The sequence below is a fragment of the Salvia hispanica genome, chromosome 6 (assembly GCF_029641045.1).
Source record: "Salvia hispanica isolate PSC_SH4W2 chromosome 6, Shi_PSC_v1, whole genome shotgun sequence".
NCBI classification, from domain to species: domain Eukaryota; kingdom Viridiplantae; phylum Streptophyta; class Magnoliopsida; order Lamiales; family Lamiaceae; genus Salvia; species Salvia hispanica.
The window spans coordinates 9390219-9404468 of NC_142697.1; the positions used below are offsets into that span (position 1 = coordinate 9390219).

General features: G+C 34.1%; 2 protein-coding genes across 3 annotated transcripts; both read right to left on the reverse strand.

Moving 5' to 3' along the window:
- Nucleotides 1-209: 209 nt before the first annotated feature.
- On the reverse strand, nt 210-3532 carry LOC125208510 (myosin-binding protein 7-like). Its single transcript, XM_048108146.2, has 4 exons — nt 3327-3532; nt 1683-3163; nt 882-928; nt 210-564 (listed from the first exon to the last, which is right to left on the reverse strand). Exons 2-4 carry the CDS (start codon nt 3015-3017, stop codon nt 456-458), a joined length of 1491 nt encoding a protein of 496 aa, XP_047964103.1. The 5' UTR covers nt 3018-3163; nt 3327-3532; the 3' UTR covers nt 210-455.
- Nucleotides 3533-8282: 4750 nt separating this feature from the next.
- LOC125205723 (uncharacterized) lies at nt 8283-13371 on the reverse strand. 2 transcript variants are annotated; one of them, XM_048104805.2, is made up of 4 exons: nt 13256-13371; nt 11099-11439; nt 8832-8939; nt 8283-8744 (listed from the first exon to the last, which is right to left on the reverse strand). In XM_048104805.2, the coding sequence occupies exons 1-4, from the start codon at nt 13290-13292 to the stop codon at nt 8433-8435; spliced, it is 798 nt and encodes a 265-aa protein (XP_047960762.1). In that variant the 5' UTR covers nt 13293-13371; the 3' UTR covers nt 8283-8432. The 2 variants fall into 2 exon arrangements, with proteins under 2 accessions (XP_047960762.1, XP_047960764.1); XM_048104807.2 differs by lacking the exon at nt 13256-13371 and adding an exon at nt 13201-13216.
- Between the last annotated feature and the right edge of the window lie 879 nt (nt 13372-14250).

Consider the following 14250-nt stretch of genomic DNA (forward strand, 5'->3'; position numbering starts at 1 on the left):
CTTGTTTGTAGGTTCTGGTCAATCACATTTTGTTTTCGATGCCTCAATAGAGACATCTAAGTTTCGCAGAGATCACTTCACTTTTTTCAGTGTTTTAACCTAATAACCTATCATTATATGGACGAAATGTGGAAAGAAAATAAGAATAAAAATGGTTAAACAAATAACGCTTTGCAAATCTGAAGAGTCAAATTTAAACAAGGGTGGAAAATGGTTTATTTAGCAAGTAAACTAATGAACTTGAGAGGTCATCCAAAAATGAAATATACACAGATGTGGAGCAGCTAAGAGAGACTGACATTGCTAAGGAGAGACAGTATTCATATACTATTTGACAACTGACAAGATCACTAAAAGAATGTAAGTAAAGTCGAACAATGGCTATCAAGCACCCGATCAATCCAGCTGCAACTAGGACTTGAAGAAAAAACTACATCCATTTTGATAATCTCCATTTAGTTTTGCGAATTTGTAATGAAATGATGCCTCCATAACCCCACACGAGGACTTCGGTCTAAAAGCACTAGCATGCCAATGTTGTTGGCTGATAAACCGAACATATACCTGAGAAAACAAGAACAACTTTCATAAGCACAAATGCAGCATTAGTGCAAGATTTGTTTTAATCCACTTGCTATGTTTCATTGTTTTATCTTTTAAATCCAGTTGGCTTAGAATTAAAAGCTCTATATACAGAGTTTGTCACAAGTTTCCATGTAATGTATCTGGACATAACTGATTTATGCATAATGTCAGGTGAAATATATAAGCAGCTTCGCTTAAGAGTGAATAATTTCAATGGGTAAAGTGAAAAGTAGCCTTTAAGCAGTAGAACATGCAGCAAAAGTCAATCATTTAGAGTTTGATGGATATGCACTTACCTGGCTCTTCGGCCTCTTTTCCTCCAGCTAAAAATAGGAACAATCCACTGAAAATGACGAGGAAATATTGGTCAGCAGCTAATGAGATAACATATCCTCGGGATGACAAGAAACTAATATGTAAAAGGCAAAGGCATTAGTAATATAAGATCAAGCAAATGATAATCACTACACTAGTGAATGTAATTGAAACTTCTTAACATGGTTAATACTCCAAAGAAAAATCTGGAAGGTTGGCTTTATAATATAACAGTGTGTGAACTCTTGTATTCATCAATATGTTGTAAATATCCAACAAGCCGAGAAGTATAACAAGACCCTGATGAGATGAGACCAAGCAGAGCAATATGATAACAGCAAATAAGCAAGAAACTACTATTTTTTCTGGTGATTGCCCCAACAATTGAAAACTGAAGAAGTACTGTGCTACTAATAGACAACAAGGAGCAATTTTTTACTAGTAAATAGCAGGAATACATAGACTGTGCTGCACAGGTGCACTATTACTCAAAGATTATATTATGGGCAGTTGTAGAGAAGATAAATAAACAAAACATGGTAAGAACATACATTTTAGGTCATTTTTTGCCATATAACTCCAAGATAGATTAGTCATCTACCCTACCAAACTGCCCCATGATAAAAGTCTACATTCTACTATCTCATTAAATGCATATTTAATCAATGGGGGTAACAGATGACAATCAGCATATAACAAAGCTGGCAAGTCATGCCAAAAACATAGAGTTACATAATGGGGAGACGAACAGAAATATTGCCAAATACTGTAATCAGCATTACCTTGAATATTGACATGAAGGAAATTTTCCTAGTCTCCAATTGCTTCCTCAAGGGCGTATGCTTTGGAGACATTTCTTTGCACAAGTTCTGTGCTATCTCCTTCAACAGTACTACTTGTGCTTTCTCAGTCCCCATGGAGATAATGGCTTGTCTCATAGACTCTCTATCAGCCTCAAGAGCATGAAGTCTTGCATATAACTTTTGAATCTCAAGGTCTCTAGAACTGGAAATATTCAACTCCTTCAGAGTTCCCATATATTTATCACCACCAGCAAAAGAAGCATTGCAACTCATTGCTCGATTATTGAAAGGTCCCTGTTGAACAGAATCAATTGTGCAGACTCTGTCGCACGATTCATCTCCATATTCTGATGCATAATCTGCCTTCCTGGGATTCTCCTCAATATAGGAAAATACAGATTTCTTGAAGCTGTTGGCAAACCTTGGAGAATAATACCTGGAAAACTCTGGGCCTTTTTCTTTAGCCATTGCAAAAGGCGACTGTGGGCCATTCCTTGCGCTCATAGCTCTTGGAGAATGGCCAACGATTACTTTTTCAAGCACATTCTTTGAATTAACTGGTTCCCCATCAGGATAAATGGCTCTTGGACTTTTCTCCAATTGATTGATTCGACACTCCAAATCTTTCAATTGGTCACTTGAATGTGGATTTTCCCCAAATGCATATTTCTCAATATCAGGCATTTCATCATCACCATTTGGATAGGTTTGTGATTCATTCAAATTGCACCGGAGAGGAGGGTACATCTCATTTACATAGTCAAATTGACCTTCGATGTCCTCAATCATGCTGAAATTCCGGGTCATAGCCTGGACGACTCCATCAACTTCAGTCTCTGAGAGCCCATAACTCATCATCTTGTGTCTATAAGCCTCAATCTCACATGAAAGTGACTGTATGGCCTCCTCTCTCTTATACAACATATCCTCCAATCCCAACGTCTCTTGCTGATCATGAGCCATTTTCTCTTCTGCAAACCTCTTGAACTGCCTTAATTCCATCTGAATCTCTGCTTTATCCTTCTGAAGCCTCAGGATCATCGAGAGAGCTTCATTGGCAGCCGTGGACGCAGCATTCCTCTCCTCCTCCAACTCAGAAATTAGGTCCTCAATGGTCTGCTGCTGGCTGATCACCATCTCACGGAGTGCTGTACACTCATTTCCTAGCTCTACACGGGCATTTTGTGTCACGATAACCCCTTGGGTGGAGAGGCAGGTTTCTTCCTCAAGCTCATTACATTTTCGCTTCTCCATCATCGAAGGATCGTTGCAATTGAAGTCGCGGTCACACCATTTTATCTCCCCAGACTCCATTCACCGCCAATACTTGTCTAGTAAACCCTCGATTCCACCATACTCGAGAATTGTAGTTTCTTCAGATAAATCGAAACCACACTACTTCCCTCGGTGAAAAAATTAAACAACAAAAGACAAATTTCTAGCAGGTTATCGGTTCGTTGCTGCAAAACAGAAAACATGTAGCGTTCTGGGTCAAATATTATCCCTAAAACAATACAGTATCCCCAAAATTTCCATAAGAATGATAAGTATAAGGCATTAAATCCGAATTTAATCGTCCCAATCAGTTCCGCGCAATCAAAGAAATATATGCATCTCAATTACCTAGCAGCTCTGTTATAAAAAAATTTCCAGGAAAATGCCTTCCACTGCGAAATCAATTAGGTCGGAAAGTGGCTGGTAACAGAAATTTTCCGGCCGAAAAGGAGATTAGGGGTAAAGAGAGGAGGGGAGCGGAGAGGAATTCGCAGCCCTAGAAGCGTTGTGCGGTGTGTGCTTCCGTTATTTGTTTCAGATTAGCTTCGTTTTCCGTGGAAATCTGTAGAGAGAGAAAGAGGATTAATCGCTGTTTTCTAATCTAATTTTAGAGAGATAAATCAAAACTGGGAAGAAAGGAGGGGAATGGCAAGAAATGCAAAATTTCAACTTGAGCCGCGCAATGACCTTTTTGCCCTCCAAAATTTGAACAAAAAACACCATCACTTCTATACTCTAGCCGGACGGCCGCCGTCTCTCTGTCTATCTCTATTGCTCTTTCTCTTTAATCTCTCTGATTAAGCCTCTATAAATAGATATAATCACATTGCAAGTCACATTTTTGGACATTTCAATTATCACCTCACGAAAATATCGGTATCAGCTACTACTGCTTTTTATTGGACATCTCTTAATACACCAAAAAAAAATTGACATATGCACACTATTTAAAAAAGTAGAAAAATACAATTCAACCCAAACGTCTCTACCTCTTTTTCTCCCAAAACTTTAAAAAAAATTCTAACCCGCACCACGGCTCACGAATCACGATTATGTTCCACCATTGAATCTCACTTTTTCCCTTTCCTCATAAATTCCCAGTCACTATTAAATCTCTCTCTTGCCTCATGATTTTGAAGAATTGCAACAGTATGATGTGTTCCACCATTGAATCTCTCTCTTTCCCTTTCCTCATAAATTTCCAGCCACCATTAAATCTCTCTCTTGCCTCATGATTTTGAAGAATTGCAACAACATGAATTGCGTTGATTGTATGTACTACTAATGTGGAGGATTTAATTCATGGTTATAGAATGCACAAATAAGAACAAATATGAAAGAATAAAACAGAGATTGTCGACTCATTATTTCACAGCAAGGGAGATCGTCGCCGCCGAAGTTGAAGACGCCGGATTTTAGTTTTCCGGTTAAAACAACTAAAATGAGGGAGATTAGAGGTAGAGAAAGAAGGGGGGTTGTTTGGTGTGGGCTGGATTTGGAGTGATTATATTTTTTTAATTTTTTAAATAGTGTCCACGTGTCAATTTTTTGTTAGTGTATTAGGAGATGTCTTATACTCCCTCCGTCCACGAATAAGAGTCTCGTTCACTATTTTGCACTTATTTTGTAAAAATGATAATAAATACTCTCTCTGTCCACGAATAGGAGTCCCGTTTTTCCATTTTGGTCCGTCCACGAATAGGAGTCCCGATTCATACATACCATAAATGGTAAAGAGACCCCACATTCAACTAACTCATTCCACTCACATATCATTTAAAACTAATATATACAAGTGGGACCCCTATTCCACTAACTTTCTTCCACCCATTTTTCTTAACATTTCTTAAAACTCGTGCCAAATAGAAATGGGACTCCTATTCATGGACGGAGGGAGTAGTTAAAGTGGAGAAATGATAAAGTAAGATAGAGAATAATGTAGACAAAACTCTTATTTACATTATTCTCTATCTTACTTTATCATTTCTCCACTTCAACTATTAATAATTATTTTCACAAAACAAGTGCAAAAAAGTGACCGGGACTCTTATTCGTGGACGGAGGGAGTAAAAAGTAGTAGCTGATCCTTACAGCGAAAATTTGGGGCACGTTAACTTAAGCACATGATTAGCTTATTTTCCGACAATTTGGCTACTAACTTTTAGCTATAATATTAATGTTTTTTATTTAGATATATATTTATCACTACTCGTATAACCATCCACCTTCATTGTTCTATTCCGTAAATGTGTTTTAATATTCTTTAAAAAGGAGCTAATAAGGGTATCATTGTACATTAAGGTAGCAGTAGCAGGTTTCATGTGATTCAGTGGAAGTCATTTTCCTGAAAAAGGAAGAAAAAAGGATTATCTTTATAAATAACAACACATGAAATCGTTGTTGCAGTTGGTTCCTCTCCTTTTTTGTGTTCCTACTTTAAGGACTTATCCAACTAATAATCGCAATATGTAATTTTCAAAATCAGTGGCAGATCCAGAACTCATAAACGGAGGGGGCGAAATGTATATTAGTAGGTTGGTTTAGGGCGAAAATGACAATTTTGACCGCCCCCTCCTGCCCCCCCAAGATCCGCCTATGTTCACAATGATTTCTTCACTAATGCGATAGCACTACGTTACACATATGAATTATGATTCTGATAATTATGATTTCTGTGGGGTATAATTTTTCTTAAAATCGAAAGAATTGATAATAAATTGTGTTGAAGGCCGGCTAATAACAATGCATAGTTTAAACCACGAGAGTTACAAGTATGAAGTATTGGAAATTTTCTGCGTGGATTTCCCAAACTGTCATTTCCTTCTTGTCACTTTCTTTACTCCAACCCATTGTAAAAAGAAAACTAGTTAACTTTGGCTTGATCGATACATTTTGGTCCTGTTTATTTGTCCCTACAGCAACGATCAAAACACATGAAGCTCACGTTTATACTTCGTTCTTACTCACTATTTTTCAGTTTATCAAGAAAAATCTCATTTTGTCATAAATGATAAGTAAATACTTAGACCATCTCCAACATGTTAGGAGAGGTGGCCTAATTCTAAGGCGCAACAGATAAACAAACCTCCTCAATTGCAAAAATATGATAAGAGCGCAATATAATAGCACTTAATATGGACGAATCAATAATATGATAATGAGAAGCGATAATAGAAAATATCAGCACCAAGATTTTACGTAGAAACTCTCTTCAGTATGAAGAGATATAAACCACGAGACCCACCGCTATCACCAAGGAGAGAATACAACCAAGAAGTTTACAATGATATCTAATCCTTATCAATACAAGGAAAGCACTAGATAATCAATACAACTTCAAAGCAGATGAAATAAACATCTCAAGAAACTACTATCACGTTCAGAAACTCGCAACTGAAGATCGAGACTGCGCAGTGCAAACTTGGAGAACACTTTTTTTTCTCTTCTTTCCTCCTACACGATTTTTTCTCTCTTCTCGCAATAAGGAAAGCTCCTACACTCTTGGTAGGTATTTATAAGTTCTCCATGACCTATTTAAGTAAATAAATAGGTCAATACCATATGAGTCTTTTTTCCACAAGTTGGGAGCCCTAACCCAACACAACAGTTCTACAAAACTTAAAATGGGATAGTGAAATACCTCCAACAGTACCACAAAACCAATCCTATTATACTAGTTTTTAAAAATATATATATCTCTTTCTAGGTTTACACTAAAACTATAAAAAAAAAATTATTTTTTAGATTTTGATTTATTGCATTAAAGTCCAAATCAATTTATATTTATAAAAATAGAATAAGGAAGGAATAGAAATTAAAATAGTGAGACAGAAAAACTTTCATGAAGAAGCGGCATGGAGAAAAAGAAGATATGAATAATAACATTATTTAATTCTATTAATATTTGGTTAGTTATTAATTAGTGAGGTGAACCATATTAGTTAAATTGAAAAAAAAAATTAAATTAATATTATTGGTTTAATTACACTACAGGTACATATTAGTTAAATTAACACTACATGTATATTAATATTTGAGAACTTCTACACGTTCATAATTTTAAATATTAAGGATTGTTTATTTTATTTTAAAATTGACAGAATCACCAATCATTAATTGTCAATAATAAATTTCATATATAGTTATATTAATTAATAAATCTTATATTATATTATTTTATTTTATTTGAGTTATTGATAAAGTGTTATGGGATTAGTGTGTAATTTAGATAAAATATATAGGTACGATTGAAAAGTATAAAAGGTAAATGAGTGGAGAATATTCTTTTAAGTTTAAATTTAATATAAATGGTTGGAATAAAATTACTCCCTCTGTCTCAGCTAAGATGATAAAAAAATTTTCGCACTTATTTTGAAAAAATGATGATAAATAGTTAAAATATAGAAAAAATAAAGTGAGTTAGAGAATATTGTAGAAGACACTATCTTCTACATTATTATTATTTTTACTTATTCTCCACATTTTAACTATTTATTACTCCCTCCGTCCCAAGGTAGATGTCACACTTGAGGATTGACACGAGATTTTAGGAGGTGTTGTTTTGTGTGTTAAGTGGAAAGAGAAAATAATATATTTATATTAATGTGAGAGAGTACTTTTTTCAGAAAAGGAAATATGACATCTTTTGTGAGACAAACTAAAAAGGAAAGTATGACATCTATTATGGGACGGAGGGAATATTATTTTTCCAAAACACGTGAAAAAAGGAACGTGTCATCTTAGCTGGAACAGAGGGAGTAATATCTAGTGTGACATTTACCCTTAAACAAGTTTAACTTTAGTGTAATAATTAGAGATACTTATAAATTATAGATTCCACTAACAATTTCAACTTAAAAATCCGTAATAAGAAAAAGAAAAAGGTAGTGGACTCTTTTAGTAAATAAACTGCAAGAGTCAGTGGTCATAAAGAAATGCAAGATTATTATAAATACAATAGGTTTAGGACTACCACATTTGTACTTTTATCCGACCCAACCTACAGTTTTAAATTTTATCGGGAAATAACTTATCGGGAAAGTTGCGACCAAAAACAACCTGCTTTCTTGTTTTTTAAGGAATTTTTATGAGGAGAGGTGATTTATTGGCAGATCTTCGCAGTAGACTATGATGATTCGGGCAGAGTTGCACCAAAGGCTTTGAAGAAGATACAACGGATTCAAATAATTATGGAATTTTGCAGTTTAGAATAGGAAAATAGGAGAACTTTGGTTAACATAAAAAATGAAGAATGCTTCAACTGTTGCTCCACATTATAAGTCTCAAGTAATATATATTCTTGGATGAACATCAAAATGAATAATTTTACCAGAAGACAATACTAGATTTACAAACACGAAATCCAGGGGGGGGAAGAGAGCCGCGAAGTTTAATCGACACACTTAAACGCAGAATTACAACAAGAAAATGTACAAGCATTTTGAAGCGCCACAATTAGAAGAAACTGTTGTACTGACTAGTGAGAGAGTCCCTGAGATTGGAATAGAGGCCGAACAGAGAATATTGACGGAGGTTCTTAACCTCATACCACGAGTTGAAAACTGATTCGTGCTTGTCTGTGCCAGAGAACGCCACTTGAATCCCGATGCTGCAATCTACAGCTCCCCCTCTGTTCTTGCAGCTGTTAGTTCTGATGGCACAGTCTTGATTGTTGAGGCAGACGAAGTTCGATTTTCCTGAGCATGAAGCGCAGCCATCTCTTTTCCAGTATAAGTTTTGAAGCCTCCCCTTTTTAAATTCGTGAACCTGCAGTGTCACGATAATAGCCAGCTTAGACATGGGGGTATACAATCCTAAGGGAAGGCAACTGTACTGCAAAAGCTAACTTCTAACCAGAGTGAAACTGGTCACGATATATGAAGTATTCGCAACAAAGGCAGGAATGGACCTTGCAGCATACTTCCGGCCAGCAAATGCTACCATATAACCTCCTACAGAATCCTGGTGAGGATACAACCAAAATATTGTTAACTGCTAGAAGTCCAATATCATAAGAGCTATGGCAGATTAGATTAATAAAAATAATAATTTATTAAGAAAAGCACACTCACAGATATCTTAAACACCATTGATTTGGAACAAGATTATAGAAATTTTTTGGAGAAAGCTTTAAGAAGTACGTTAATTTTAGATACAGTTAATTCAACAGCATCACAAAATAACCTCAACAAGAATGTACTCTGAGTAAACTTATTATTGTAGAAAATACCGTTTGGTATGCTGTATATAAGTAATTACTATATGAGCATAGAAATATATCTTGATGAATATGATGGTACTGAGACATCTTTACCTTTCATTTACTCGATCAATCTATCGATATCATTAGAAATACATTAATATGATACATAAATTAGAATGCAGTTAGCTAATTGGAAACTACTAACAGTGTTGGTGGGATGTAATCAAATGAAACCTCTAAATATTGTACAAACTCAAAACTATGATCTGGACCATTGAAAAATGTCAATAGATCACAAAATATCATCAACGGGAAAAATGTCTATAGATCACAAAATAGCATCAACAGGAAAATATCAACAGAATTTCAACGGTAGTCAATGATTGATGCTGTGTTGATACTGTGTTGACATTTAAATCTTGAAATTTTACACAGTGTTGATATTGTGTTGAAGCTGTGTTGAGGAGTTTTGGGTTTGTACAATATATAAGTTTGCATTTTATTACTACCCCAGTTTTAGTATCCTTGGAAAGATGATAACTTATCTTGATTAGGTGCAGTAGTGTAGTTTTCTCTAACAGACAAAATCAATAGTTAATACACAGTTGCAAACACGTACTTAAGAAGCCTTTGTACTGCCATCTTTCAGATTAAATTTAGACGAAACCAGGTTGTATCATAAAAAACTCAAACTAGGTTCATTGCGAAGTCCACAACCATATCTTGACCTTCATGGCTTCATCGATTTAAGAAACTGCAGTATTATAAGTTGGAGATAGAAAGTAGGCTTCTCAACATAGTGGAGCTAATGCAGATGATTTGAAGAAACTAAAAACTAGCAGATAAATGATGGTCTTAGTCATAGTAAATCACTAAAGTTGGATGCAACACAAATTGCAGCATATAGGCACTAGGTAGGTAACGAACTGTTTATAGAGGATACAAAAAGTCGAAAACTACTACAAAGTAAATCAAAATATTTGGAGCTGTGAAGGTTAGGGCCCACAAAACTAGGTTTTGCCTTTACATGGTAAGATGACCAATTAATACTCAGTCCATGGTATGAAAAAGTTGATGGCTAATATTGGACTCCTAAAACCAAATTAGATTTCCAACACTACATAGTCACTCAACCATCTCTTACAACAAGTTAAATGTTCAAAACTCAGGGAAATTGGTTAAAGGTTTAGTATGAATTCTTCTTCTACCTCTATCATTCAGATAAACAAAATAAACATGAGTCGAAAATAAACATCAGTCCCAGTCCCAGTCCCAGTTAATAGTACCAAAACTCATATCAAGTATACTCACCAAATTTTACATAAGAGTGAGATATCAAAATCCTATTATATGTATTAAGGCATATGCATATACAAAAATCCGACATAGTAGCACTCCATGGCTCATTAATTAGGTCACACGGAACATTTCCTTCCTCTGACCAAAGCATACATAGTTTTTACAAGGCATCAGTTCCAAATCTGGTTACACCCACATAAACCCATCTTGTTCGTTATTACTGCAACGTAAAAGTCGAATACTGCCACCATCCCAAAACACATCAAAAGAAGACATGTATCATGTATGTGACATATTTTTCACTGTCATGGGATAGATTTTCTCTAAACTTTCATCACTTTTATTTTAAAATCAGTAATGTATATTTTTTCATTCTGCGATGAAGGCACAGATAAATACACAAATGCCAATAAATCTAAGAATCCGCTTTTTTCAATTAGCATCATCAGTCTAACAATTTCCAATTCCCCAACTATAATGCTAGTAAAAGAGATGATATAAGACCAATTTCCCAAGCCAGAAGAGTAAACCAAACAAGGAAAATCGAAATAATTGGGCGAGATAAAGCCGTAGCATGATTCGACTAATTCTACATCAAAATCACGTCAGTAAATAGTACCGGTAAGAAGCTGGAGGTGTTGACTGTGAGGAGCGAGATCTCGTCGACTTTAGGGCGGAAAACCGCGAGCTGAGCGCTGGAGGAAAGCCCGAGGCGGCGGTCGCAGGGAGACAACTGGACGGAGGTGTTGAAGAAGGAGTTTCTGGCGGCGAAGGCGATTCCGAAGGTGAAACCATCGGATTTCTGCACCGCCGCATCGCCGCACGGTGAGAACACGCGGTTCGTGTCGCTACTCGATTCGCCCAACCAGATTGTGCAGAATACAGCTACGAGCAAAGCAAGCAATCGCCTGGAAATCGCCATGTTCGAATCGGGGAAGCGATTCAACTCTATTAGGTGAGCTGTGAATTTGATGTATGATTGTGATTTGGGGTTTTTGTTTTTCTTTTTCCACTCTTAAAATTAGAGTGGGAATAGCACTTCGGTCCTTCAACAATGTATATATCTCACTTAATGCATCACAGTCTGTTTTTATTTATAAGTGAACTTCATTTTTATATTTAAACTTTATCATAATATCAAACGCGGCCTCTGTTTTTTAAAATATCCCTACAACCAACCTTGTTTTATTGATATGAAATGTGACATAAGAAAATAATCTGATTCTCAATTATTTAAAATCATAGATTTGGTTCAATGATAAAAAATAGAAAACGTAATATGATTTTCTAAAAATAGGAAAAGCCGGGTCAAATTATCAGATTCTGATTCTGCTGTAAAACCCTGTCTATTTTTTATCTGATCTTAAATATTTTAAGAGATACTGAAAAATATGAAAAAATATCAAAATTTGAATTTTATATTTGATTTAAATACTAAAAAATATACTAAAAATTAATTTGTTGTATACAAGTGTTGAAATATATTCCATATTATCACCTTTATACTAACAATAATGCTAACTTTATTATGATAGCTTCAATTATTTGTTAATATAAAATTATAACTTTATTTATTTATGATAATCTAATAAGTTAAGCAAAAGTACAGTACGACACAATATTATCGATTGCATATAATTAATATAGATATCAAAATAAGCTAAGAATAATCACTAAATAAGCAATAACAATAAATAGAAAAAGTTAAAATTGATTTCATCCTAATATATTAATACTTACCATTTTCTTTGAAAATATCAACTATACTTGTTAGGGTTTTGAATTTATATTAACCAATTAAATTCAATCAAATAATTGAATTAATGACTCAATTAACTAGTTTACGTAAAATTTATTAATATAATAATAATGGTAATATAATCAATAATTTTAAAATATATTAAGATATTTTGATAAAAAAAGTTTAATAAAAAATACAATGATAATACTAAATGATTCATATCATCAATAATCATATTAATAATGATAATAATACTCTCTCCGTGTCACACCTCATCCCCTCTGACGTACCCATTTGTAATAAACAAAAATCCTTTCCGTTCCATAAACAAAATTCATAAAAATAATAAAAAAAAACAATATTATCTCTACTTTTTCCTTTCACTTAATTTACTCTTTCTCTTCATTAACCCACAAAATAACGTATATAATCATACACAACACAAAACATATATCATAAATAATTTCATTTTCATATGCATGTGCCTCTCTGATCAATTTATTATTCTGTGACACATCAAGCCTGGTATCTGCCCGTGATTCCTCTATGACCCGAAGGTCCTCCTGTAATTGGACTCATAGGTCCCTCTATGACCCGAAGGTCTCTCTGTATTGGACTCATAGGTCCCTCTATGACCCGAAGGTCCCTCTGTATTGGACTCATAGGTCCCTCTATGACCCGAAGGTCCCTCTGTATTGGACTCATAGGTCCCTCTATGACCCGAAGGTCCCTCTATGTTTTCAGATCCAGTACAAGACTGTCACAGATCCTCTTTAATCATATGACTCATATAATTTCAATATTATATATAAAACATATTTATTACACCAATCACCTACCCATATCATATTCCACCATTAATATCAGACAACACATAATCATATTATCTATACATCATATAATCTGATATTCACTCTAAGTCAACAAATATCAATCAACCACATAACATATGTATAATTAAAAGTGTAATTTATACACACCTGATTATAATTGACAGTATAATCGAACACCGAATTCAGTAACACCGATCCTTACCAAAACTTTTCTTCTTTTCTCTTCGTTTCTTTTTCATCTTTTATTGAAGGTACATACATACTTGCTAGCTGATATTTTAATTCCCGGATACCTCGATTTTTCTTTCTTTCTTTTTTTTTTTCCTCCCTCTCCTTCCTTCCTCTTTTTATCGTCTAACAGTACATATATATCCACACTTTTGAGTCGGCAACTATATTATTTATTTAAAGCCTTTCAAAATGATTCTCCACAATAACATGCAACGTAGAGATTAGTTGCATGAGATTAGTGGCTAAATGGTCAACACGTGTATGCAACACAATTATATTATGGATTACATTTATTTAAATATATATTTTTATCATTTTCTAAATGTTATCACAACTTTTAATAAATTAGTCCAATTTACTAGCATATAATACTACGTTCAAAGCTATACAAAAATCAAAATATATAAGAGATGTGATTTCAAATCTGCCGAGTTTCCATTTCACGTGTCCTCGTTTGATTTTCATATATAAACAAAAATCTTGTAAATAGTTAAATATGTAACATATATGAATTATACACGAATGTGTATACAAAGAGACTCATATATTTTTACACTTAATGTTACATAAAATTATATATGTATAAATTTGGTCACGGATGTTATACTCCGTCTCACTCTAAGAGTATCTCCAAAAAAGAAAAGTAAATGAAACAGATATATCATTTATTTACCTTCTAAAAAAGTGAAATATTACCTTCCAAAAAATAACACATTCCAAAGGAAAAAGATAGTATATAAAAAGATAAATTGTTTTTGTAAATATAAAATAATAGTACAAAATGCATTAAAAAAAATATAAAGTGTAATACCTTCTCAAATACATTGCCCTTGGAGAATGTTTTTTTAATGAAAAAGAGCAAATATGATAGTTATAAGATTTTACCTCTCCATTGATGGAGAGGTATCACCCTTTGAAAAATGACTCTCATGAAAAAAAAGGTAAATATTATAGTTATATACTACC